General features: G+C 49.6%; 4 protein-coding genes across 16 annotated transcripts in view; 1 reads left to right on the forward strand and 3 right to left on the reverse strand.

Moving 5' to 3' along the window:
* RHOA (ras homolog family member A) overlaps window positions 1–7,097 on the reverse strand; it is a 57,938-nt gene extending 50,841 nt beyond the window's left edge. The window contains exons 1-3 of one of the 3 annotated variants that reach the window (XM_036867839.1): window positions 6,830–7,030; window positions 2,293–2,371; window positions 1,322–1,372 (exon numbers count right to left, since the gene is read on the reverse strand). The gene's annotated coding sequence lies outside the window, so the exon portion shown is untranslated. Of the gene's footprint in view, window positions 1–1,321; window positions 1,373–2,292; window positions 2,372–6,829 lie in introns of all 3 variants that reach the window. The other 2 variants (XM_036867838.1, XM_036867837.1) reach the window with 2 other exon arrangements.
* A 131-nt stretch (window positions 7,098–7,228) lies between these two features.
* Window positions 7,229–15,264, forward strand: TCTA (T cell leukemia translocation altered). Of its 8 annotated transcripts, XR_005021864.1 has the most exons (5): window positions 7,235–7,653; window positions 7,958–8,060; window positions 9,508–9,587; window positions 11,165–11,218; window positions 15,143–15,264. XR_005021864.1 is itself a non-coding variant. In XM_036869225.1 (4 exons), exons 1-3 carry the CDS (start codon window positions 7,431–7,433, stop codon window positions 9,548–9,550), a joined length of 321 nt encoding a protein of 106 aa, XP_036725120.1. In that variant the 5' UTR covers window positions 7,229–7,430; the 3' UTR covers window positions 9,551–9,587; window positions 10,021–10,826. The 8 variants fall into 8 exon arrangements, 7 of the variants coding, with proteins under 7 accessions (XP_036725120.1, XP_036725116.1, XP_036725115.1 ...); XM_036869225.1 differs by lacking the exons at window positions 11,165–11,218; window positions 15,143–15,264 and adding an exon at window positions 10,021–10,826 and having other exon boundaries at window positions 7,229–7,653; window positions 8,006–8,060; XM_036869221.1 differs by lacking the exon at window positions 11,165–11,218.
* AMT (aminomethyltransferase) lies at window positions 11,120–16,944 on the reverse strand. Of its 3 annotated transcripts, none has more exons than XM_036869214.1 (9): window positions 16,442–16,944; window positions 16,172–16,339; window positions 15,546–15,626; window positions 13,906–14,037; window positions 13,413–13,491; window positions 12,973–13,118; window positions 12,708–12,888; window positions 12,163–12,318; window positions 11,120–12,060 (listed from the first exon to the last, which is right to left on the reverse strand). In XM_036869214.1, exons 1-9 carry the CDS (start codon window positions 16,736–16,738, stop codon window positions 11,882–11,884), a joined length of 1,419 nt encoding a protein of 472 aa, XP_036725109.1. In that variant the 5' UTR covers window positions 16,739–16,944; the 3' UTR covers window positions 11,120–11,881. The 3 variants fall into 3 exon arrangements, with proteins under 3 accessions (XP_036725109.1, XP_036725107.1, XP_036725108.1); XM_036869212.1 differs by lacking the exon at window positions 13,413–13,491 and adding an exon at window positions 13,323–13,368 and having other exon boundaries at window positions 11,854–12,060; XM_036869213.1 differs by lacking the exon at window positions 13,906–14,037 and having other exon boundaries at window positions 11,854–12,060.
* A 93-nt stretch (window positions 16,945–17,037) lies between these two features.
* NICN1 (nicolin 1) lies at window positions 17,038–21,431 on the reverse strand. 2 transcript variants are annotated; one of them, XM_036869216.1, is made up of 6 exons: window positions 21,244–21,431; window positions 19,746–19,922; window positions 19,384–19,497; window positions 18,864–18,935; window positions 18,444–18,548; window positions 17,038–18,369 (listed from the first exon to the last, which is right to left on the reverse strand). In XM_036869216.1, the coding sequence occupies exons 1-6, from the start codon at window positions 21,373–21,375 to the stop codon at window positions 18,328–18,330; spliced, it is 642 nt and encodes a 213-aa protein (XP_036725111.1). In that variant the 5' UTR covers window positions 21,376–21,431; the 3' UTR covers window positions 17,038–18,327. The 2 variants fall into 2 exon arrangements, with proteins under 2 accessions (XP_036725111.1, XP_036725112.1); XM_036869217.1 differs by having other exon boundaries at window positions 19,746–19,862; window positions 21,244–21,427.
* Window positions 21,432–23,414: the final 1,983 nt, after the last annotated feature.

The raw sequence follows: 23,414 nt of genomic DNA on the forward strand, positions 1-23,414 counted from the left end.
ACATGAATGTGCATGAGAGTTGCCATGTATTAGATATTGTTCAAAACCCCTTCAGTTATAAAAGGCAGTGGCAGCAAATAACAGTAGAAAAAAATCTCCACCTTACAGATCTACTTTTCTGTCCACTTGTTGGAGAGTGCCATCTCTGCTGCTACTACTTACTGATGCTTAGGGGTAGAACTAAATGATCCCAGTGTCAGATAAAGGCAGAATCACTACTACAACCCAAGAATGAATCTTTACAACTTGTGATTTACATGGTCTCATGTTACCGAACTATTATTCATGATGTCAGTAAACATTTATAAAAATGATGGTAAAATCGAAGCCCAACATACTAACTCCTACAGTTAAACAAACAAAAACAAGAAAAGAAAATGAAAACAACTAACACGTGTTTCTCCTATTCAGTCAGGCGGCAGTAAAGAAATTCATGTAACTTTAAGCTTCCTATTAAAATCTTCATCACTCTGAAAGCAAACGGTCACTATATAAATACAATGCACTGATATCCTGAAAGAAAAATATACTTGAAGAATCTACCAGAGTTAGAACAAGTATTTCCACCAAGGGAGAAAACTAATATGCATTGAGCATTGTGCTCTTCACATATTATTTCATCTAAAATTCCTATGAAATGGAAATCTTCATTTCACAGATGTAGGTGCTGAGGCTCAAAGAAAAAAAATAACCTGCTTAAAGACAGACAGACAGATAGACAGATAGATAGACAGACAGACAGACAGGCAGGCAGGCAGGCAGGCAGGCAGGAGGCAGGCAGGCAGGAGGCAGGCAGGCAGGCAGGCAGGCACACCGTCTAAGGCAGAATTCTTTTGTAATTACAGGGCCATCAGCCTTTCTGGTAAAAAAAATCTGATTTAAGCAAACTTAGAGAGCAAAAGCATAACCTTATTTTTGTTTTTAACTCAGTAATGTCAAAAATGAACTGAGAAAACAACTTTGAAACACAGTCTGTCCTCTTTTAAGAGACGCCATCAATCAAACCACCCTAATGCATCACTCGAATCTGCTGAAAAGGAGAATTTCAAGCCTCATGGAACTGCAATAGAGTATCACGCCCAGTGGCGCTAGCCTAGTTGCTGTCCTATGCCCAGCAGTTGCACTGGGCTAATCTTTTGCCATGGATCATCAGTATTCCCTACTAGAATAAAAATGAGCAGCGCTATTAATGATTTTGTGATTATTAACCCCTGATGTGCTTTCCACTTTCTCATCAGTGATATTGAGAAAAGCAGATGAAATGATTCAAAATGTTCATGTTTTTAGGAATAAAGACATTGTAAAACAAAGAAAAAACTACCTGAGGGCAGGGACCTTCTTTGTTTTCTTCAAATGTGTCCCGGAACAGCACCTGCATATAGTAACTATTTGTTCAATGAATGAATAACGACAAGCTAGCTTGGCCATTCCTTTTACCATGCCAACCATAAGTTCAAAGCCAACCGTAAGTTCAAAGCCAACCGTAAGTTCAAAGCCAACCGTAAGTTCAAAGCCAACCAAAACCACTACCATTATATGACTTCCCTGCCAGGTAGCCTATCTCATCAAATGAGAATATTCATCCTCTTAACAGCTCACTTCTTTATATACAGAGTTCCCTCCGACCCAAGGAGAACAAGAAAAAGTAGTCAAAATGGTACCAAACCAGGATACTTACATGGTATCAATTAAATTAAGATGATTCTATTTCCTTTATTTGTAATCCGTTTAAAATATCTGAATAGCCCCTGGATGGGCTATTACACCTGCTATTAACATTCCTCTTAATGCTGACTCCTCTGGCAAGAAGGATTGTCCTCCAATCCTCATTCTCTGGTTGAATTACTTTCTATTGATAATTAGACATACCCAAAGCACAGGTTGTGCACAAACTGTAAGATGACCAAACTACTCTACAGAAAAAACGAAAACTTAAAGAAATTTAAAAACAGAAGAATTAAGATGGGAGTGATCCAGAAGTGAGAGAAGTATGTGGATAATATGGTAAATACATCTCCTTAAAGATTAAGAAGTTAGGAAATATATCTTCATCTAAGAAGAAAAATATTGCTTAGAATAGAAATAGGAAGTTAGAGGAGTATCTTATAGAGAGAGGTTGGAAAATAAGACCAGAGAGAAAAGTTATGGAGTAAGATAAAGATCTCAAGATTGGTGGAGAAGAAAATCATTAATAGTATTGCACCCACATTTCCTTAGAACTTACGTTAATATATAATATAAAATAATTATTTCTCTTCCATGGAGAAAGGAGAATGAAAGCTATTTACATACCTTACAAATGTGCTGCAAGACCCACGGCCTGTGTGGCAGAAGTTCTACAAAGTGCCTTGAACTTCTCAGATGAAAGGTACTATAAACACATTAAAAACAAAAAAATCAGGAATTATGTCTATTCATTTCGCAAAGAAAAAAACAAAAGCACAGGATGTAAAATGGGCTTGCCCAAAGTTCTGTTAAGTAATTCAGAATCCAGAAGGGGGAAAAGCACAGAATTTAATTTTTACTGACATACCATAAAATTTACTTGTAAACGTTTTGGCCTCCTTCACTTAACAGAATGCACACTATCAACTTTATTTTCTGAGTATTACAAATTAATGTTGCCCTTTTAAAAGCAAAAATCAAAAGCAGATGAATCCTATGCAAATTAATTTCCCAACATTATAAACATTTAACACACAGCATTACAAACACACAGTAAAGTTAAAAGAATTTTACAGTGAACACCTATATGCCTACCACCCAGCCTACCACAAACATTTGAATGACCTGCTTTATCAAATTACATTTCCTTTTTTTTTTTAATTTTTATTTATTTATTTATTTATTTTTGGCTGTGTTGGGTCTTCGTTTCTGTGCAAGGGCTTTCTCCAGTTGCGGCAAGCGGGGGCCACTCTTCATCGCGGTGCGCGGGCCTCTCACTATCGTGGCCTCTCTTGTTGCGGAGCACAGGCTCCAGACGCGCAGGCTCAGTGATTGTGGCTCACAGGCCTAGTTGCTCCGCGGCATGTGGGATCTTCCCAGACCAGGGCTCGAACCCGTGTCCCCTGCATCGGCAGGCAGATTCTCAACCACTGCGCCACCAGGGAAGCCCTACAGTTCCTTTTTAATACAGGCATTACAGAGAAATTAAAGACAACTGTCAGAAAATCAATGGATTTAAAAAAACAGGTTGAAGTCATTAGGTTAAGGACATGAATAATATTAGGAAATCCTTCTGATACCTTTGTCAGAAATGGTCAGTATTAGTTTACTGTTTAAAGTCAAAATGGACTCAGATCTACCCCCTACTCTTGGTGAATGATTCTAATTGTTTAATATCAGATCGGATCATTATCCTGATCTTTTAAAAAAATCTGATGATTAAAAAAAAATCCAAAGAACTTCCCATGTCCTAAAAGGTTCTACATGATGTGGTCCCTGCCCACCTCTCTAATTTCATTTTACCTCCCACTTTTCCCTTCACTCCACTCCAAACTTATTTCATTGGCTGCTTATGTTCTCCTCTTTCCCTTTACTTGAATATTAAATAAGATGCTATCATAAATATGCTTAGGGGCTTCCCTGGTGGCGCAGTGGTTGAGAATCTGCCTGCCGAAGGAGGGGACACGGGTTCGAGCCCTGGTCTGGGAGGATCCCACATGCCGCGGAGCAACTAGGCCCGTGAGCCACAATTACTGAGCCTGAGCGTCTGGAGAGGCCGCGATAATGAGAGGCCCCGCGCATCGCGATGAAGAGTGGCCCCCACTTGCCACAACTAGAGAAAGCCCTCGCACAGAAACGAAGACCCAACACAGCCATAAATAAATAAAAAAATAAATAAAAATAAAATAGTGTAAAAAATAAATATGCTTAAGCACATTTACTTTACCCACCCTCTTAAAAAAAAAAAAATCAAGCTCAATCTGGTATCAACTGCAAACTGGCTCCACTTTAACAGAGTATCTCATATTTTGATGATTATTAGCTATAAAAATGTATTCATAATCATCTGGAGGAAGCACCAATAAACTCAGACCAACACCCAGAATAAGCAGCTTCAATGCCTAGCTGATTTTCAGTCACATGACTACCATAATTATGAGTATACAAGGACTTAATACTTCAGCACCACAGATTAAAAATGAGTCACTTGAAATAGAAACACTTGAAATAGGAATTTTACAGTAATCACTAACTTTAAACTGTCTTGAGAATTTTAATTTATTAATCTCACAAGTACTTAACAGTGAGCATGTCCCCAAAGAGCAGACTATAGTGAGACACATTAACACAAGTTTAAAATTTGGTTATGTTAATGTGAAGGTACAAGCAAACAGTTCTACAGGCCAGGTGCATAAAGGAATAAACTTAAGTCGTAAGGGAAGACGAAATACCTTTAGGGACCTTTTAAAACTACAAATATATGTGATTAAAATCCAGTGATTATATACCATTTATCATTATCACTAGTAGCCACAATGCAATTAAACCCGAGGTGCTGTCTATAGAAGCCCAGCAAGCCCAAATTAGTACTCTTAAAAGTTGAAATATCAGTCTTTCTTCTGACAAAGTTAACGTGACTCCCTCAGCTCCAGGACAATTAAGAAGGCCCAAAGTAGCAACCCACCTTCACCAGTCACAGCGTGGACTCCAAGCTATGGACAAGAAACACCTGAAGATCTACCTGTTTTTACTCTAATAACTTACACCCCCACATGACCAGGTTAAACTTTTAAAAGGAGTTAACTGACAAACAAGGAATTCGGACTGAAAATACTCCAGCAAAACCACCACCACATACATATACACAGGAAACTATATTCTCGATATGTACTGTTTCTCTCCATCCCACCTCAAATCAATAGTCAAAAGAGCCCACAGTTGCCTGATAACATCTTATCAGGGCCTAACTATGTTGGATTTGGAGCAGGGGAGTCTAGGCCTGCCTCTGGAAGAAGCTGGGTCCCTCAAGAAGACCAAAACACCTCACGCCAAGAACTAGACCAAACAGAGACCCTGTATATTCATTTACCTATTTCAATCAACTGCTGTAGGACCATCCAAATTACAGAAAGGAGAGTAAAAGCTCAAGAACTGAAATTTGCTTGGAAAAATTTTCAGATTCTCCCAATACATAAAAAATCAGCAATACATAAATGAAGAAACAGTTGGAATAAGTTGAAAATCCTGAATTTTAGCTGACTCTAATCAAGCTGTTTGGGAGTACATGGAGATCTTACAGTGAAAATAGTTCTGGCTGGCAACTGACTAGACATATGACCTTGGGAAATTTACTTAAGTCTCTGGGACTCAGTTTCTCATCTGCAAATGCGGTTGGACTACAAGTCCTGAAGATTCCTTTCAGGTCTAAAATTCTTGATCAGTGAAAAAGTCAGTGGATTCCTACTCTCTTCTTCCCTCTAGTACAGATATTTATGAGAACAGAGGCTGTAAGTCTAGGACTAGACTTTGACTAAAACCAAGTTCCATCTTATATTTTTTGTTTGTTTTCTTCATCTTATAAATTTTATGTCCCCAAGAGCCACCAGTGCTCTAAAAAAGTAGATAGAATTACTCAAGACAATTTATCAAAAGAGATCCTTCAAGTTATCCTTTACAATTAAGAATTAATCTTCTATTTCAGTCCAAACAATGTCACTTGTGCCAAACGCTCAAAACAGCATCTCTCCCAATTTAGCCATGTCTAAAAGTGACAATCAGGCAATGGTACATAAGCATTACACATCTGGGTGTGTGACACTAAGTGGCGGAAAAATTCTCACAACATACAACATTTAAAAGAATTTTTAAAGTATTTTTCCCCCTTCAGATCTGGCAGAAGTATAATCTGATCACACACCTGCATGAAACATTTACTTCAATAAACTGTCTTAAACACAAAAAGAATCAAACGAGTTACCAACAGAGATAAAAATTTTAAATCAGGATAATTAAGAAACACCAGTGAAACCAACTCTGGGAAAAAGAATGCCAATTTTCTATCATAAACTACTAAACATGGTTTTGACCAAATCAATTTGAGTGCAAATAGTACTATTTAATGAACGTGTAACTGGATCCAACACAGGTAACTAAGGACAGATGTCCAGGTGATTCCTAATCAAGACAGTAATTTAGACTAAGCAAAACTGCAAATTAATACTTTATTTTGATGACACATAGTTTAAATCATGAAAAAATGTTCCTTTCAACTGGAAAATTCCCTTCTTTTAAATACGGAAGAATCCTAACCCTTAAGATTTCAACACTATATTTTACTTACACAATCTCAAAGAATACTGCATTAAAAAAGAAAATACCCAAAACATAACTGGACTTCACGCAGTATAAAACGGTGATTCATGTTTCATATTAAACGTAAAAGCCAAAATGGAGTTGTAAAGAGTTTCCTTCCCATTTCAACTCCAACAGCCACGCGCGCTTCACAGGGGACGGCTGCCCAGCGGCTCGTGGGGCCCAGCTTAGAGCCCCCGCCCTGCCCGGCGCGGCCCTAGGAGAGGAAGCGACGGGGACCACGGGCTGGCGGGCCGCTTGGGCTCCAGCAGGCCTGGCCGGGCTGGGGGAAGGGGCGCGGGAGGCCGCGGGGCGCGCTTCCGGGGACTGCGCGGGCGGGGCCGCCGCTTCGGGAAGCGGGGCCTGGGTCCCCGGCCGGGGGTCAGGGTCAGGGGCCAGGGTCCTGATGCTGCCGGCCGAGAGCAGCAGGTGGGGCGCGGCCGCGGCGGGGCGGCGGCTGGCGGGCGGCCGGAAGAGTGCCGGGCGGGCGGGCCCGGGGCACCGCGGCGCCAGGAGGGAACCTCTCGCTCACCTCAGGCGACGACTCCGAGTCCGGCCTCTCCGCGCCGAGGACTCCTGTCCGCGAGTCGCAAGCTCGAAGACTACAGCGGGTGACTGAGAAGGCTACGGCGGACTAACGAGAGAACCGACGGAGAGCAACGGGCGGGCAGCGCGAGAAAGCAAGAGCGGGCGGCGACGGCGGCGGGAGGGCGGGGAGCGACGTGCGCGCCCCCGCGTGCCCAGCGGGCTCGAGCCGGCCCCAGTCGCGGCCCCGCGCACGCGCGCGCACTCCCTGCTCAGCCACGATTGCTTAGGAGCGTGTCCACACCCTAAAAGCAAGACTCTTAACCAATCATTGCAGCCGCGTGGGGCATCATGGGAACTCCTGGGCTATAAAAGACCTGGTTGCTATTTTATACTCCTCGAGTCACTCATCCTTTAAGCAGGGTGGGGGTAGGTGCGCGTGCGCGGTTTTAACACTCCTCCCCAAACTGCCAACTCTTCGCGCAAGCGGGGTAGACGCGCCTTGCCTGGGTTTACGCGTGCGCACTAGCGGGCCTGGACCCGGAAGACCAGACGCCTGCGCAGTGGGGACTACGGTGACAGTCCCCTGGCTGGGACGCCGGCCAGTCATGGCGGAGCCTTGGTCTGGGCAATCCTTGCAGGCTCTGCCGGCCACGGTGCTGGGCGCTCTGGGCGCCCTCGGCAGCGAGTTCCTGCTGGAGTGGGAGGCGCAGGACATGCGCGTGACCCTCTTCAAGCTGCTGCTGCTTTGGTTGGTGTTAAGTCTCCTGAGCATCCAGCTGGCGTGGGGGTTCTACGGGAGTACGGTGACCGGGCTGTATCACCGGCCAGGTGAGACGATCCACCAACTTCCGTAGGCCGGCCACCCCCTCCCCCACCGACTGTACCTTTGGGCTCCCCAGAATCCCCCCAGACTACCAGTGGGTCCCCTGAGAACCTCATCACAACTTAACGCTGTACCCTGACCCATGTCAACATACCATTTCACGCCAGAAACCCCACCAGTCCACCCGTCACATATAAATTCCTTTCAACCCCTGTCAGACAATGCCACTAGTCCCTTAGGGCCTCCACTACACTCTCTATCAAACAATACCACTGGCCTCTAACCTGACCTGGGCTGATGCCTGCTCAGATACCCACCCCCAGCTTGCTGCAGCTCTGGATGTGTTCCTGCCCCCAGGTCTGGGCGGCCAGAACGGATCCACACCTGATGGCTCCACGCATTTTCCTTCCTGGTGAGTAAATTTACTCCTATGTCTACCCCATGCTTAGCAGGCAGAGGCCACTCCTGAGCTGAGGACAGGGGAAGGGAGTTCTCAGGGTAGGAGGCCACCAGCTTTGCAGCAAACCCCAGGGTCTGCACTAGAGCTCAGGCTTCAAGTGACATCGATGTCTGAGCAGCCCATCTGTATGCCGTTCATACAGAAATGTGGGGTGGGTGGCGTTATTGTCACAATTTTAGAGATGTAGTGGCAACTGCACTGTGAGAGATGTAGAGATTCCACTGCACTGTAAGCCCGTCAGTTAGAAAGGCAGGAGCCTCTGTCCTTAGTGCACTGACTGAACTCATCAGGATCAGCCTTCTTATCTGTAAAACATGAACTCACTAATCAGAGCGTTCATTCAGTTGATCTCTGAGCTCCTACCACATGGCAGGGGCCACACTAGGTCCAGAGAACAAGAACAACCCAGGCCCTGCTCACAGGTGGAACCAGAGATTTAAAAAGGGAGGGCAGAACCTAGTGGCGTGGCAGGGCAGGAATAAAGACGCAGATGTAGAGAACGGACTTGAGGACACGGCGGGGAAGGGGAAGCAGGGACGAAGTGAGAGAGTAGCATTGACATATATACACTACCAAATGTAAAATGGATGGCTAGCGGGAAGCTGCTGCATAGCACAGGGAGATCAGCTCAATGCTTTGTGATGACCTAGAGGGGTGGGACACGTTGGGTGGGAGGGAGGCTCAAGAGGGAGGGGATATGGGGATATAAGTATACATACAGCTGATTCACTTTGTTGTACAGCAGAAACTAACACAACATTGTAAAGCAATTATACTCCAATAAGGATATTTTAAAAAAAAATTTTTTTAATAAAAGGGGAGGGCAGCAGTGCAGAGGCAAGGGTCATCAGAGCTGGTGTCTTCCAAGTCAGACACCTAAGCTGAGGGCAAAGGCTAGGGGTGTACCAAGCAAAGAGAATGGACAGAACAAGGCCTAGAGGCAAGAACAAGGGTGACATATTGGAAGGATAGACAAGGCTGTGACGCTGGAGCTCAAACATAAAGAAATGGAGGGACCCGGAATACCCTATCCCAAGTCTCAAGGAGCTATTGGACTCAGCAAAGCCATGGCCTGATCGAATTTGCTTTTATAACTGCCTGCTTCATGGCAAATAGGTAAAGGAGCCCAATAGAGAGGGCAAGAGGCCAATTAGGAGGCCTGCCACTGCACAGGTTTCTGTCCTTGGCAACTGGCGAAGGATGGGAGCACCATTCACAAAGTGGAGAAGCAGGAGGAAGAATAAGTCTGCAGGGGACAGTGGTGGACCCAGTGAGGGCTGTGGAAGCTCAGCAGAGAGGTCTAGGTTATAGTGTGGACTTACTGAGCCCAGCTCAGCCCCCACAAGGGGACTGTTGTGCTGTCCGTGGAATAACCCCTCTTCTCTTCTATCACTTTCAGGGAAACAGCAGCAAATGAACCTCTTAAAACCCACAGAGAATAAGGGAAGGCAGCAGAGGGGTCTCCAGGAACATCACCAGGTCTGCTGGCTCCCACACTGGGTTCTGCTGCTGCCCAGACCCCAGGGACGACTGCAGCGGGGGTAGAGGTTGGGGGTAGGGAGTATGCCAGTGCTTGCAGAGCTGGGCCTTCACTGCCCTTGGTCTTGCCTCCAGCAGCCCCAGGCATTGGGCCAGTAAAGAGTTTGCCTGTACCCTGATCTGGGTGGCTTAAGGAGAGAAGGCATGCTTCTCCTTTCAGGGGTCAGCTCAGAAGCCTCTGGGTTGGGGATGGCAACAGTCCATTTTCTGTCTTGGCTTTTTCCTGTTCCTCTTCCCATCCCCCTGGGATGTGACCCTGTAGAGATTTGTCCCTGGGAGGAAGCCTGAGGATGACCAGCTCTGACATTTGTAAGGCAGGTCTGTTTTCCCCTAAGCCTTGGGTTTCCTTTATTTGGTTTTGCTTTGTTGGCAGGGACCCAGGGAATCCTGGCCTGGACACAGCCTTATATTTTATGGTTACTTAGCTGGCCATTCAAGTGTAAGACAGTGGACACCAAACACCCACCTCCTTTGGCTCATCCTGAGCTCTCCAGATGTGAGTCAGGCTATATAAGTTCTCTTTTCATTGTACTCATATTCCTCTTAACCCCTCCCAGAATGAAGCTGGGTACCTAAAAGTGGCTGAGTCCCGGGGGTGACCTCCCATCCCCACTGCTTAAGTGCCTGTGGGGTTGTGGATCTGTACCCCGCCCCTCAAAGGGACATACTGAGCAGTTTAGTGCAAAGCGGCCCCATCGTGCCCTGCAGCCTCACCACTTCCCATCTTGACCTGGAACCAGAGGAGCTTCGTTCTAAGAGCCCACAAACTAGGCAGGCCTGCCACTTCCACAGTGAGCCAAGGGAACTTCCAAAGGTATAAGTGGCAAACACCAGTTCCTGAAAGCAGTGTGGCCCTAGACCTGCCTCCTTCCCTGATGGACATACTTCTGCCTGCTTCTGCTGGGCCAGCAGCTACCTCAGTGTCCCACTGCTTGCTTCCTCTCTGTTAAATGTCACATTTCCATCTGGCAGCCTTTGCCTAGGCTGTCTTTGCAGAGTGCACTGGAGTAGGACTATGCTGAGCTCATGCACAAGTACTCCGGAGTATCTTCTGGCTGGTGGGATGATGGTTCTGCAGCCCCAGGCCTACCCACTGACAACAAACACCACACTCAGAATTGGTCCCACCTTTCACCCCAGGCTCAACTGAGGATGTGGCTTATTAAACATGGAAGTGCATCAGCTGTGTGGTTATTGACAGGACAGTGTGCATGCACAGGGGAAACTGGAGAGGGAACACCCTGGGGGCTGTTGCCCCTGAGCACCCAGAATACAACTTGCAGAGCTGGAGAGACGATGCCAGCTCCCTGGAGGAGCAGTGGTGGTGCCCAATAGGGGCACTCTCCCCTTTAGTTCTTATAGACCTGCCCCTCTCAAGGGGAACCCACTCTGAGTCTGGGCCAGGAAGGCAGGCATTGGACTGACACCCCAGGAACCCTGTGGACAGAGAACAATGAAGCTAGAACTCTAGCAAGCAAGAAGGAAGGAAGCTCATTTAATGTTTTATTTTTTTTTAGGAGTCAGTGGAGTCCAGTAGTAAGTCCCAGGGACGAAGGTCAGCCCAGGATAAGGCAAGTCTGGGAGGAGGCCCAGCCTGCCCTACAACAGCCCTGGGGCTCAGAACAGGTGGTGAGCCTGGCATGGCTGGCTACTGGGCAGCAGGCTGGGCCAACTGGAGAATGTGGAAGAATGAGTCCATGCCCACCTCAGCCATCCCCAAGTTTACACACGGGCACCACAGCCCTACTAGGCCAACCCTCTGTGAGTCAGGAATCATCCCTGCCCAGGAAGAGGCAACAGTTTGAATTCATGGGAAGTGAACCAGAGGAGGTAGCCGGCACTGCCCAAGGTAATGACTCTTTGCAGTGTGAGAAACCGTGGTGAGGTAGGTTGGGCAGGCTTTCTCCTCCCCCTAAAGGTGAGCCTTTGCTCCACAGGCAGCACCTGGCAGAGTGGAAGGGCGAGGTGCCAGAACTGATGCTTCTCCAGCAGGCAAGAGTGGGGTCAATGGGACTGTGGGCTGGTCCGTCACTCAGAAATGGGGTCTTGAAGTTGCAAGTGGCACAGGATGAAGTGGGAATAGGTGGTGTGACCCTGTCACCCAGACAACCAGTACCAGCCTCCACCTAGCCACCTACCCCAAGTGTGTTCTGCCTCAGCTTCCTGACTAACCCCTTGTAGAATGCCCTCCAGGGTAAGGCTCCTGGAGGAGAGGGCCCTGCTCCAAGTCATCCTCACTTAAGGGTATAATAGTTTGTGGGCACAAAGGGCATCTTGCTGACCATGGCCATCTGCTGCTTTCGCCGCACCTCTACAAGCAGCAGGGTACCTGGCCGACTGTACTCATAGGGCACATAACCCATCGCCACATTCTTCCTCAGGCAGGGTGAGGGGCAGCCACTGGTCACAGCACCTGTCCGGGCAGACGCCACGTGTCCACACCACCCTGCCAGCCCAGAGTCCCCACCCTCCTAGGGAAGAGACAAGGGCTCTCCAACTTCCCTGGTCAACCTACCAAGCACAGTACCCTCTGTACTCAGGATGGGGTTGTGCGCCCGCACAGGAGCCCCCTCACACATTAACCCCACACGCCTCCGCTGCACCTTGCCCTTCAGCTGGGGAACAATGACCGAGGCTCCTGGGAAGTCCATAGCAGCTCGGCGGCGCTTCCCTGGAACATGACACATCAGATTTAAGCCACAGTCCGTAGGACCCCTGACCACAGGAGGTCCTAGTGACAAGGACCCCAAGTGACATCTATCCAGCATCAAGGCCCCTTCGCTCAAGCTGCCCCTGGACCCCATTCCTCCCCTGCAGTGCAGTCAGCCATCCACCTACTGACCCCTGGTCTTGGAGGCCATGTTCCCCACCTCAGTCTGCTGAGGGTCCTCAATATCTACTGGGCAAAGCCACTGTGGTACCTTCAGGAAATGAAGGCTCAGGGAGGCTGTGCCACTTGCTCCAGGCTACACAACCTTGGAAGCAGTCCGGGGTTGGCTGGTCTCATCAAGGGTCACTCCAGCCTTCAGGATCCCCTCCCTGAGCGCTAGCCCAGCTCACCCAATGTCCAACTGAGGCTGCCTTCCACAGGTGTGGTGTGTTCGTCAATGTCGTTCCCATACAGGCAGAGGCCTGCCTCCAGGCGCAGGCTGTCCCGGGCCGCCAGCCCTGCCAGCTTCACCTCTGGGTTTTCCAACAGAGCTGTTGCCAGGCGGACTGCCTCTGCTGCCAGCACTGAGATCTGCAAGGGACACCAGGGAGCAGATGGGCTGCTGGCCCCAGAGTCCTATGCCCTGCACTACCCTGTGCCCACTTCTTGACAAACCTCCACACCATCCTCTCCTGTGTAGCCACAGCGGGTCACACGGCAGCCAGACACACCAAACACCTCCATCACAGCACTGGTCATGAAGGGCAGTTTCCTCAGATCATCTGCCACGCCAGCCTGTAGCACCTGGGCCGCAGTGGGGCCTGGGCCCAGGGAGCCAATAACCAAGTGTCCAGGTCCTGGTGCCCCAGAAAGCTGGATCACAGCCCTTAGGGACCAGAACAAGCCCTGAGCAAGCCCCACTCTGTAGGTGGGAGAAGATGCTCTTGCCCACAGCCCATGGAGCCTTGTGGCAGGTAGAAGGAGGGCATGATACCAAACTTAGAATTATGGTGCACCATCCTCACCTTCCCCCGGCGCAGCGCGGCCTCTGTGCCAAGCAGTAGAGGAAACCTGGAAGGCAAAGGTCAGCTCCAAACCCAGCCTGGCCCACTTACCTTGCAGGGCTAGCAAGGCATTATCCATCACCTCCAGGCCCACATCGCTGCCCATGTTCTGAAGCTCCCTAACCTTGTCCTGAAAGGAAAGAAATACCACATTTGCTCTGGGACCCCTTACTGAGCACCTATCACGGGCCAGGTGCTGCAGAGCTCGGCAGAGTAGGCTGGTTTCCATCTTAACAAGGTCATATAACTACTAAGTGGTAGGGGTGACTCAAGCCCAGGTCTGCTAGCTCTAACACCAGGCTCCAGCCCTCCATCCTCACCAGAGGATGCTCACTTAGGGGCCAGGATCAGCTTCACCTCCCCACCTCCCCCACTTCCCCACCACTGAAACTTAGCATGCTCCAGGGAGGGCCCGCTCTGGCCCACTGTTCTTTCAAAGAGCCATTGTCTGAGCTCCTTATCCATTCCAGGTCTGTCCTGGAAAACAAGGATGCTGCTCTGTGAACAAGGAGGACAGGGTACCTGGGACGCAGAGGGGCTATACCTGCATGAGGGTCAGGTCCTTTTCCCAGCAGCCAGCATTGGACACCACATACAGGTGTCCCTCAGAGGTGTTGGTCACAATCAAGTCATCTAAGATGCCGCCAGCCTCATTGGTAAACAGCGACAGTGTTCCCTAGCATCAAAGTGGAGCATCATTGCCTCCAGGTCCAAGAGGCCAAGGTCAAGTGTGAGTCAAACACACCCCTGGGCCCAGTCAGCCACCACAAACTCATGAACCCTCGTGCATAGTGCTGAGGGGTGGCAGTGCAAGGAGCAAGGCTGGGTCAGCCCAGGCCCCTGCACAAGCCCAGGGTTTTTGATCCTCATACACTGAGAAAGGTTTCACCTCTTCCCCACCTTGGGGGACACCTCCCTGATCTGGTGGGGCCTCTGCACCCCTCCCCATTCAGTAGAGAGAGCCCCTCTCACACTTAACCCACCATACCTAGGACTTGCTGCTTCGTCCCACCCAGACCTAGGACAACTCAGTCTGTGCCCCAAACCCCAGGACAGAAGCTTCAAAGTCTATGGGAATTCCCTGGTGGTCCAGTGGTTAGGACTCGGTGCTTTCACTGCTGAGGGTGAGGGTTCAATCCCTGGTTGGGGAACTAAGATCCAGCATGGCCAAAAAAAAAAAAAGCAGCAGCAGCAGCTTCAAAGTCTATCTTGATGATCCCATGTGCTCCACAACAACCCTCCAAAACACTGAGGCTGGCTGGCCTCAGCCTCCCCACTGGATGGACAGTATAAGAGCCTGAGGTTAAGAGGTCACATGAATCACCTGGGGATCTTGTTAAAATGCAGGTTCTGATTCAGCAGGTCTGAAGAACTGGCCTGAGAGTGTATCCTAACAAGCTCCTATGTGACGATGAGGCTGCTGGTTTATGGACTACGCTTTCGTTTTTCTTTTTTTTTTGGCCGCGCAGCTTGTGGGATCTTAGTTCCCCAACCAGGGATTGAACCCAGGCCCTCGGCAGTGAGAGCACAGAGTCCTAATCCTAATCACTGGACCGCCAGGGAATTCCCAGGACTACACTTTAAATTGCAAGGGGTTTAGCAGCATGGAAGGTCACAGAACAGGACATGAACCTGGGTTTCTGGCCTCCCAGCTTGATGTGGTGGGGATGGGATAGGACCCTCCCTGCAGATGGCTGGGTGTCTGGACATGACTCAGGGACTCCGTCCCCCAAGAACGAAAGCCCTGAGAAACTGTGTCTGATCCATCTCTGTGCCCCTAGGCCCGAAGCAGGGACTCAGACTGGTTTGCTGGCTTATGACTAAGAACACTCATGGAGCAGAAATAAAAGAGAGGCCCGGGCTTCCCTGGTGGCGCAGTGGTTAAGAATCCGCCTGCCAATGCAGGGGACACGGGTTCAAGCCCTGGTCCGGGAAGATCCCACATGCCGCAGAGCAGCTAAGCCTGTGCGCCACAACTACTGAGCCCACGTGCTACAACTACTGAAGCCCACGCACCCTAGAGCCCATGCTCTGCAACAAGCCAAGCCACTGCAATGAGAAGCCCGCGCACTGCAACGAAGAGTAGACCATGCTCGATGCAACTAGAGAAAGCCCGCGCACAGCAACGAAGACCCAACGCAGCAAATAAATAAATAAAATTAAAAAAAAAAAAGAGAGGCCCACCTGGTTTGGCTTTAGCTCTGCAATATCTCCAACCACTAGACTTTCCATCAGCTTCACCCGGTCATGGCCAAATATCTTGGTCTGGGAAAGAGATCAAAAAGCCTCAGGTCACTGCAGTAGCTACAGTCTGGAAAGCCACGGGGCTAGGAGGCATCCTCCCTGCCACCCACAGCACAGTCCAATCCAGCCAAAGTGCCTGACTAGTCTTTTGGTTCTGCAAGTGGCAGAAGCCCTACTTTCTGACTCCCCCACACCCGCCAAATACAGAAGAGATGCACTCAGGGAGGTTAGGGAACTTGAAAGGGCCCAGCACCTTCCTGAAATACCACCTTTTCCAAACCAATACCTAGGACAGTGGATGACAATGAGTGGCAGCCCTGGAAAACCCAGGACGTTGAGGCACTCCACTAAGTGGGAGCAGGCTAGAGAGATGAGACACGAGATGATCAAGAGACCCTCTGAGTCAGTTTACTGAGGGCCATAGTACATTACACCCTTGAGACCTCCAACTCTTCTGAGAGGGCTGCCCTTGGAATCCAGCTCCCAGCAAAGAAAGCCGAGGGTTGCACCATTGTGGACGGGAGAGGAAGCCCTGGCCTAGCAATCAGCGCACTCCCCTGGCTCACCTGCAGCATGTGGGACACGTCAAAGAGCGAGCAGTGCCGGCGTGTATGCAGGTGTGAGTCAACGTGGCTGTCCCGGTACTGCACAGGCAGATTCCAGCCTGCGAATGCCACCATCTTCCCGCCATGGGCCAGGTGGAAGTCATAGAGTGGTGTCCTGCGGAGCACGTCCTGCGGGCGGCCGGGCTCAGTGCCACCAAGGCCCCAGACCCCAGCCCTCTTCCTCCCCCACCCTCCAAGATTGGCACCACAACCCAGCACCCTCTATCCCACCTGTGCACTACTGAGAGAACGGCGCAGGGCCGAGGGGAGCGCCTGGAGACACGAGCGCAGACGGGACATCATGCTCCCAGCCCACTGCATTGTTGCCCGCAACTGGTGCAGCCGACGCACAGAGGCCACCACTCTGCCAGGCACGCTGGGAGATGTAGTCCAGGCCCTGCTTAGATAGGTCTCTCCCCCGCCCAGGGGATCAGAAGAGGGAGTGGGCAGCCCCAAGGGCAGACGCAGCTTTAGAGCACACAGTGCATTGACTCCCAGCTGCAGGGAAATAGCCCCGGGCGCTTCCATCTGATCAGGGCAGATTGGGCGGTTGGAGCCAGTTAAGCCACTCAGAAATAGAGCTGGGGGCTAGACCTCCCCCTGCTGACTGCCCTGCCTCCAAAGGGCCAAAGTTCTGCAAAGGGCTGAAAGGCCTGAATCACCAGTTTAGGACAATAGGAGTGTAAGGTCACATGGGGGGAGGGGAAGGGGTGGAGAGGGCACAGGAGGGTGGAGTCAGCCCGGCAGGCAGAGTGCCACAGTAACCTGGCCTCATGTGAGGGTCTCCAGCTCTCTCACTGGGCAAACATAGGCAGCGAGCACAGTGATGCATTCCACAAGTATTTATTGGTCTTGCTGCACACTAGGCCCTGTGCTGGGGACACAGCTGTGCAGGAAGCAGGGTCCCTGCCATCCCAGGGACCTCCCCCCTCACTCACATACACACTGAGGACTGCTACTCCCTGAGCACAAGACTGATCATTACCCTCTTAGCAAAAGCTGAATGGGGCTAAGTAAATGACCCTGCAGGCAGATACCACCTGCAAGAACTCTGATAGGTGACATCAGAAGGTGGCCACCAAAAAGTGGCTGCCCTTCCCCTAGAAAGCTGTTGAGCCACACAAACATCCAATTTTCCAGGTCCAACACATGTTGCAGTACTGCCTCATAACAGCCCCCAGAAGAAAGCCAGGAAAAAACAGAGAGAAGCAGGATTTTCTCATAAGGAACAGCAGCCTGTCTTATTCAGCTGCTGGCCTGGAGTTGTAGAAAACCTCAGCCTCTTAAAAGACACCAATGAGAACTCTCACCTGGCCCCCACCACCACCACCGAGGTTGATCTCTCATCACACTGAGCATGGCTCTTAGATGGGGGCAACTGGAAGAGGGACAAGGATGTGCTTTGGGCTCTGTCAGATGGCAGACAGGTCCCAGGACTCATTTTCAGGCCCCAGCCTTGCCCAGGGCACCCGCCCAGACCCGATGGATGGGGGCAGACCCATTTGAACGCACATCCAGGAGCCAACTTAGGGACCAAGGGACTCAGGCTGCCCAAATTCCCAGCTTTGTGTGGCTCCCTAGGCAAGCAGCAGAAGAGTTTAGATACGAATTTTCTTTTTGTGGGCATAATACAAAGGGAAAGAAGACCATTAGGGGGCGCAGAAGGAAAAATGCGGCTCCTGTTTCTCCCTCAAGCTTCCAAACTACGACTGCCAAGCTATAACAGTCTTCCAAGGCTAGACAGAGCAGGTTCTAGCAGGTTACCCCAGCCCACTGCACTCAGGGTGAGGGAGCAGGCAGAAGACAGGAATGTGCATGTTGGCAGGGGAGACAGAGGGCACAGGAGGATTCTTAGCAATAGAACTGGAGTGTTTTTAGGGAGGGCGAAGGAGGAGTTTTGGGTTGCAGTCAGGTGAGGACAGAGTGTATCCCCTCCAGGAGTTCATGCTAAAGCAACACAGTGAGCCCCCAAGAATCTTGACTCTGTGAACATGGTCCCGACAGAATGCGCATGCAGGCAACACTCGGAATGCACAGGGACAGCACTTCGGCCTCTGATGGCCCAAACCGGGCCTGGATGGGCACGGAAGGCCAACGTCTTGGCTAAGGGCCACAGCTCAAGTGTAGGAGAGCAAGTTCAGGTCATAACAGCCATCCACCTGCAACACAAAAGACCATCAGCTCTGACCCATTTAGGCCAACGGGAGCCAAGCAGAGGGAAGCGATCACTCACATCAAAGCGGCCGATCCTTGTGGAGGTGTGACTGGCCCGGATCATCTCTGTCAGCGCCCACATCTGCTGTACCTCGGAGGATACCCTGCTGGGGTCTGGGAGACCCTGCTCCAGAAGGAGGGGTCAGTGGCCATGGGTCTCTCCCCAGCAGTGCCCTTAGAACTCCAGATAGGCCAAGTTGGGCTATGGGGCCCTCCAGCTGACATTCCCAGATGACTTGTGAAGCATGAGGATGGGGCCTGATGTGGAGTAGGTGGCCCGGCCCCACACAGAGATGCCTCAAATCCCAGGAGGAAGGTGCACAGAGTGAACCAAGGTCCCTGGGTCCAGCCCCAGATTCTTGCAGAAAGGGGTCCCCTTGGGCCTGTGCTGGACACCAGAGCTGTTCGCACATGGTTCTTAGCCAGGGTGAGGGCTTACCTCAAGAAGGGGAGCAGGCTGCTCACAAGGCACTGGGTGCGAGAGCCACTTGGGGAAGGTCATGGAAGGGCTCTGCAAAGCAAAGGCATACTGCCCTGAGGCGGGCAGAGTAGGAGAGACCTGGAACCAGATCCCAAGGTCCTGAAGGCAGAGAGAAGGGCCCCTGAGCCCCAGAAACTGGGAAAATCCTGTTTAGGTCCCAGGGGCAGAAGACTACCTAAGCTCTTCTGCTATGCACAAGGAAGCCCCACGAAGACAAGGAACAGAAGTATATCTGGGTACCTGAATGTTCCAGATCTGAAAAAGGCAGGTAGCCCCAAAGGTCAGGGGATATGGGGACATGGCCTCACCTCTCATCATGAGCTTCCAGCATTCCCACCTGGCTAATTTCCATGAAGGACTCCTTCTGAGTCTCCCCATCCTTACCCATCCACTCCCACCTGTACCCCCAGGCCTCCCAGCCATAGCTAGGAGCCTCCTGGAGAAAGGGCCAGCAAACAGCTCTGAGCTAGTCACTTACCTTTGGTCCCTGCTGGTAGATCTGCAGCTCCTCCACTGTGAAAGACAACCACAGTGGTGATGGCTGTCGCAGAATCAGGCGTAGTTCCAGTACTTTGCCCATGTCACACAGCATCTGACACATACACACAAGGACCCACCGAGGCCCCAGCTCACTGCCCAGGAGCCAACCAGCAATGAGCCAAGGTGCTTCCTCCCCAGGCCTTTGAGAAGGAAAAGTAGTTCCTCCACGGCACTTGCCCAAGAACCACAATTCAGGCCAACCTTGCCCACCCCTCTTCCCTCATGGTATCCTGGCCCAATCCCCAGGCCTCTTGTGAGCCCTCATCTGGGCTGCCCTGGCCATGCTGAGTCCCAGCTGACCTGGTGCTTGAACAGCGATACATACTCCTGAGCTCCCTCCTCACTGTGTGGGTCAGGCATCAGGCAGTAGTCCCGAAGGCAGGTCACCCACTTGGCTGGAGTGTGTGTTGAGGTGTGCTGGCGAACACGGATGGTCAGAAAGGCTGTGTAGTAATTCTTAAACATGATCTCCTGCAACTAGGGCACACACAACCCACCACAACAAATCAGACCTAGTCCCCGGGCCTGAGGGGTTCAAAAGCACCATCTCTTCCTCCACTTAGGAATGTACTCTTCTACCAATCTAACAATATCAACAAGAATCCACTGGGGCCCAAAGAGATTTTGCCTTCCTAGAACTCACAGTCTAAATGAGCACGTCATACAAACAAACCATGACCTCGGATCTTGCCGCATGTCCAAGATGCTGCAAGTGGTCAGAGCCCTAACTCTAGATGAGTCAGAAAATGTACAGATGAGTTCATCAAGTGGACCATGAAAGGTAGAAACTGTAAAGTAGCATAAACAAAGGAGCACCAAGGGGTGACAGGACCTGGCACACCCCTGGAACAGAGAGTGGTTCAGCCTAGCTAAAGCAGTTCTCATCACTGGATACTCATCAGAATTACTCAAGGAGTGAATTCCCTGGTGGTCCAGTGGTTAGGACTCGGTGCTTTCACTGCCAGGACCTGGGTTTCGATCCCTGGTCAGGGAACTAAGATCCCACCGTGGTGAGGCCAAAAAAACCAACAACAACAACAAAATACAACAAAACAGAATTACTCAAGGAAATTTTTTTTTTTTTTTTTTTTTTTTAAATATAAGTGTACAGGCTCCACCCCAGACCTACTGAATCAGATTTCCAAGGTTGGGCCCTGTAATGAAGTCTCCCAGCTTAGAGTAAGCAACAGCTTGGGGGAGAACCACACACTACAGGACAAAATGCCTGGGGCCGAGAAGCAAGTAGGGCAAAGACACAGAGTGGCTCTGAATGCCAGGCCATTAGAAAGTGGACTTTGCCCTCTGTGTTGAGGTCTTGCAGTGTCCAGTCACTCTGCCAGCAGATGTGGAAAGGCAACTGGAGACTGGAAACTGGAGCCCCTGGGAAGATCCTGATGAGGGATGATTTGAACCTGACCTCCAGCAGGGACTGTAGGAATGGGCAGGAGGCAGGTTTGGGGGTAACTCATTGTCTAATGATACCCAGCCAGTGGCCAGGGACAAAACGACCTCTCACCTCTATTAGGTTCAAAACTGTATTTCCAGCACCTAACCTACTATCTCGGCACTTCCGTGTCAGCGCCATTCTGGACATTGGGGAGAGACGTTGAAGAGAACAGAAGAGGAAGCTGCATTCTAGTAACTGTGTGTTAACTGAAGGAATAAATAAATGGTTAACTGTTTCGTATGGGCGAGGTACTGCAGAGGCTTTCGGTAAACGATTAAATGGCTGGGACACGCCCGAGTTCCCAGATAAGCCCCGCCCAGGAGCCCCGGTCGCGCCCACTTGCTTGCTCACCTCGAAGGGCGCGACGCTGGGGAAGGTGACATCGATAACCAGCACGCCAGGCCGGCCTTGGGAGGTCCGCACGTCGCCCACCTGCAGGGCCACAGTGCCTTTCACATGACAAGGGACCGACACGCGGGACATGGTGGCAGCGGCCGCGACAAAGTAAGACCAATGGTCCTTCCCGGCGTCCCCAGCCGGGCCGCAAGAACTACAACTCCCGAGAGGACTCGCGCTCGGCCAGCCCAGCCAATCACCGATGCTCGGGGCGGGCCCGGATTCGGAAGTGCCTGCGGAAGTGCTCCTTCAGCCAATCACCGAGCGTGCCTTAGAGAGCCACCAGGGACCATGCCCAGAAACGGCCTAGCCGTTCTGGATCCGGTTAGTGCTGAACCTTCTAGGTACCCTGAGGTCTCAGTCGGTTACTGCCTCTGTGCAGGGCGGGCGTCAATTAAAGCACATAAAGCCATGAGCATGAATGAGCATAGTGTCTGGACGACACTGGTTGCAAAAATAGATATTAACCCTTTTTTTACGTGCGCGAAGGATTTGAAGAAGAAGAAATAGCCAATAGCCAACAAGAAAAGATAAATAGCCAATATGCCCATGAAAAGATGCTTAACATTATTATTCATCAGGGAAATACAAATTAGAACCCCACACACCCACTAAACAGACTAAAATTAAAAACTGACAAAACTGGAACCCTCATGCATTGATAATTTCCTGACACTTTGAAAAGCAGTTTGGCCATTCTTTAAGAACTAAATTTATACTTAAAACATGATCCAGCCATTGCACTCCTAAGTATTTACCCAAGAGAAATGAAAGCATATGTCCATCCAAGGACTTTATTCATAATAGCCAAAATTTGGAAATAATCCAGGTGTCCAGCAGATGAACAAATGAACAGATTAGCTAATTGTGGTGTATCCACACAATGAAATACTACTCAACAATAAAAAGAAATGAATGAATCGACAGGCTATCAATAGATGAATGGGTAAACAAAGTATAATTACACAAAATGAAATTATTCAGCCTTAAAAAGGAATGAAATTCTGGCACATGCTTCAACAAGGATAAACACTGAAAATATTACACTTAGTGAAAAAAGCCAGACATAGAAGAACAAATATTATATGATTCCGCTGATGTGAGGTACCTAGAAGAGGCAAATTCATCTAGACAGAAAGTTTAATAGAGGTTGCCAGGGGCTGGGGAGGGGGAAGTAGAGAGTTATTGTTTGACAAGTACAGAGTTTCAGTTCAGGATGGATGGAAAAAAAAATCTGGAAATAGTGGTGATGATTACAAAGCACTATGAATGTACCTAAGGCCAATGAATGATATATGCACTTAGAATGAGTAAATGGTAAATTTTATGTCATGTATGTTTTACCACAATAAAAAACAAACAAACAAATGAACAACTGACATACACAATACCACCACTGGATTTCAAATGCACTATGTTAAGCAAAAGAAGTCAGACCAAAAAAAAAAAAAAAAAAAGAAGTCAGACCCAAGTGAGTTCATATGGTATGGTTCCACTTACATGAAATTCTAGAAAAGTCAAAACTAATATAGAGTAATATAAATCAGAACAGTTTTCCCTGGTGCCAAGGGTGACTGTGAAGAAGTACAGGGGAATATTTTGGGGTGACAGAAAGGTTCTATGACGTGATAGGCTGGTAGTTATATTTGTCTAGACATTTGTCAAAATTCATTAAACAATGCTTAAGATATGTGCATTTTATTGTATCTAAATTATACCTCAATTGGGAATTCCCTGGCAGTCCAGTGGTTAGGACTCTGTGCTTTCATTGCCGAGGGCACAGGTTCAATCCCTGGTCAGGGAATTAGGATCTCACAGGCCGCACAGAGTGGCCAAAATAAATAAATAAGTAAATAAAAATTGGTTAAAAAAAAATATATATATATATACACACACACACCCCAATAAAGAAATTAAAAAAAAAAAATTGGGCTTCCCTGGTGGCGCAGTGGTTGAGAATCTGCCTGCCAATGTAGGGGACGCGGGTTCGAGCCCTGGTCTGGGAGGATCCCACATGCCGCGGAGCGGCTAGGCCCGTGAGCCACAATTGCTGAGCCTGCGCGTCTGGAGCCTGTGCTCCACAACAAGAGAGGCCACGATAGTGAGAGGCCCGCGCACCGCGATGA

This window comes from Balaenoptera musculus, chromosome 11 (assembly GCF_009873245.2).
Source record: "Balaenoptera musculus isolate JJ_BM4_2016_0621 chromosome 11, mBalMus1.pri.v3, whole genome shotgun sequence".
Lineage (NCBI taxonomy): Eukaryota > Metazoa > Chordata > Mammalia > Artiodactyla > Balaenopteridae > Balaenoptera > Balaenoptera musculus.

Coding starts and splice junctions, on each gene's coding strand:
- AMT (XM_036869214.1), bottom strand. CDS start 16,738: ATGGAAGCGCCCGGGGCTATTTCCCTGCAGCTGGGAGTCAATGCACTG. Junction 13,119..13,412: donor TGCCTTGCTAGCCCTGCAAG/GTAAGTGGGCCA, acceptor CCCTGGGCCCAG/GCCCCACTGCGGCCCAGGTG. Junction 12,889..12,972: donor CAGGAGAGGATGGTGTGGAG/GTTTGTCAAGAA, acceptor TGTCCCTTGCAG/ATCTCAGTGCTGGCAGCAGA.
- TCTA (XM_036869221.1), top strand. CDS start 7,431: ATGGCGGAGCCTTGGTCTGGGCAATCCTTGCAGGCTCTGCCGGCCACG. Junction 7,654..7,957: donor CGGGCTGTATCACCGGCCAG/GTGAGACGATCC, acceptor ATGCCTGCTCAG/ATACCCACCCCCAGCTTGCT. Junction 8,061..9,507: donor TCCACGCATTTTCCTTCCTG/GTGAGTAAATTT, acceptor TATCACTTTCAG/GGAAACAGCAGCAAATGAAC.
- NICN1 (XM_036869216.1), bottom strand. CDS start 21,375: ATGTCCCGCGTGTCGGTCCCTTGTCATGTGAAAGGCACTGTGGCCCTG. Junction 18,549..18,863: donor AGCCTGCTCCCCTTCTTGAG/GTAAGCCCTCAC, acceptor CTTCTGGAGCAG/GGTCTCCCAGACCCCAGCAG. Junction 18,370..18,443: donor CAAGGATCGGCCGCTTTGAT/GTGAGTGATCGC, acceptor TTTGTGTTGCAG/GTGGATGGCTGTTATGACCT.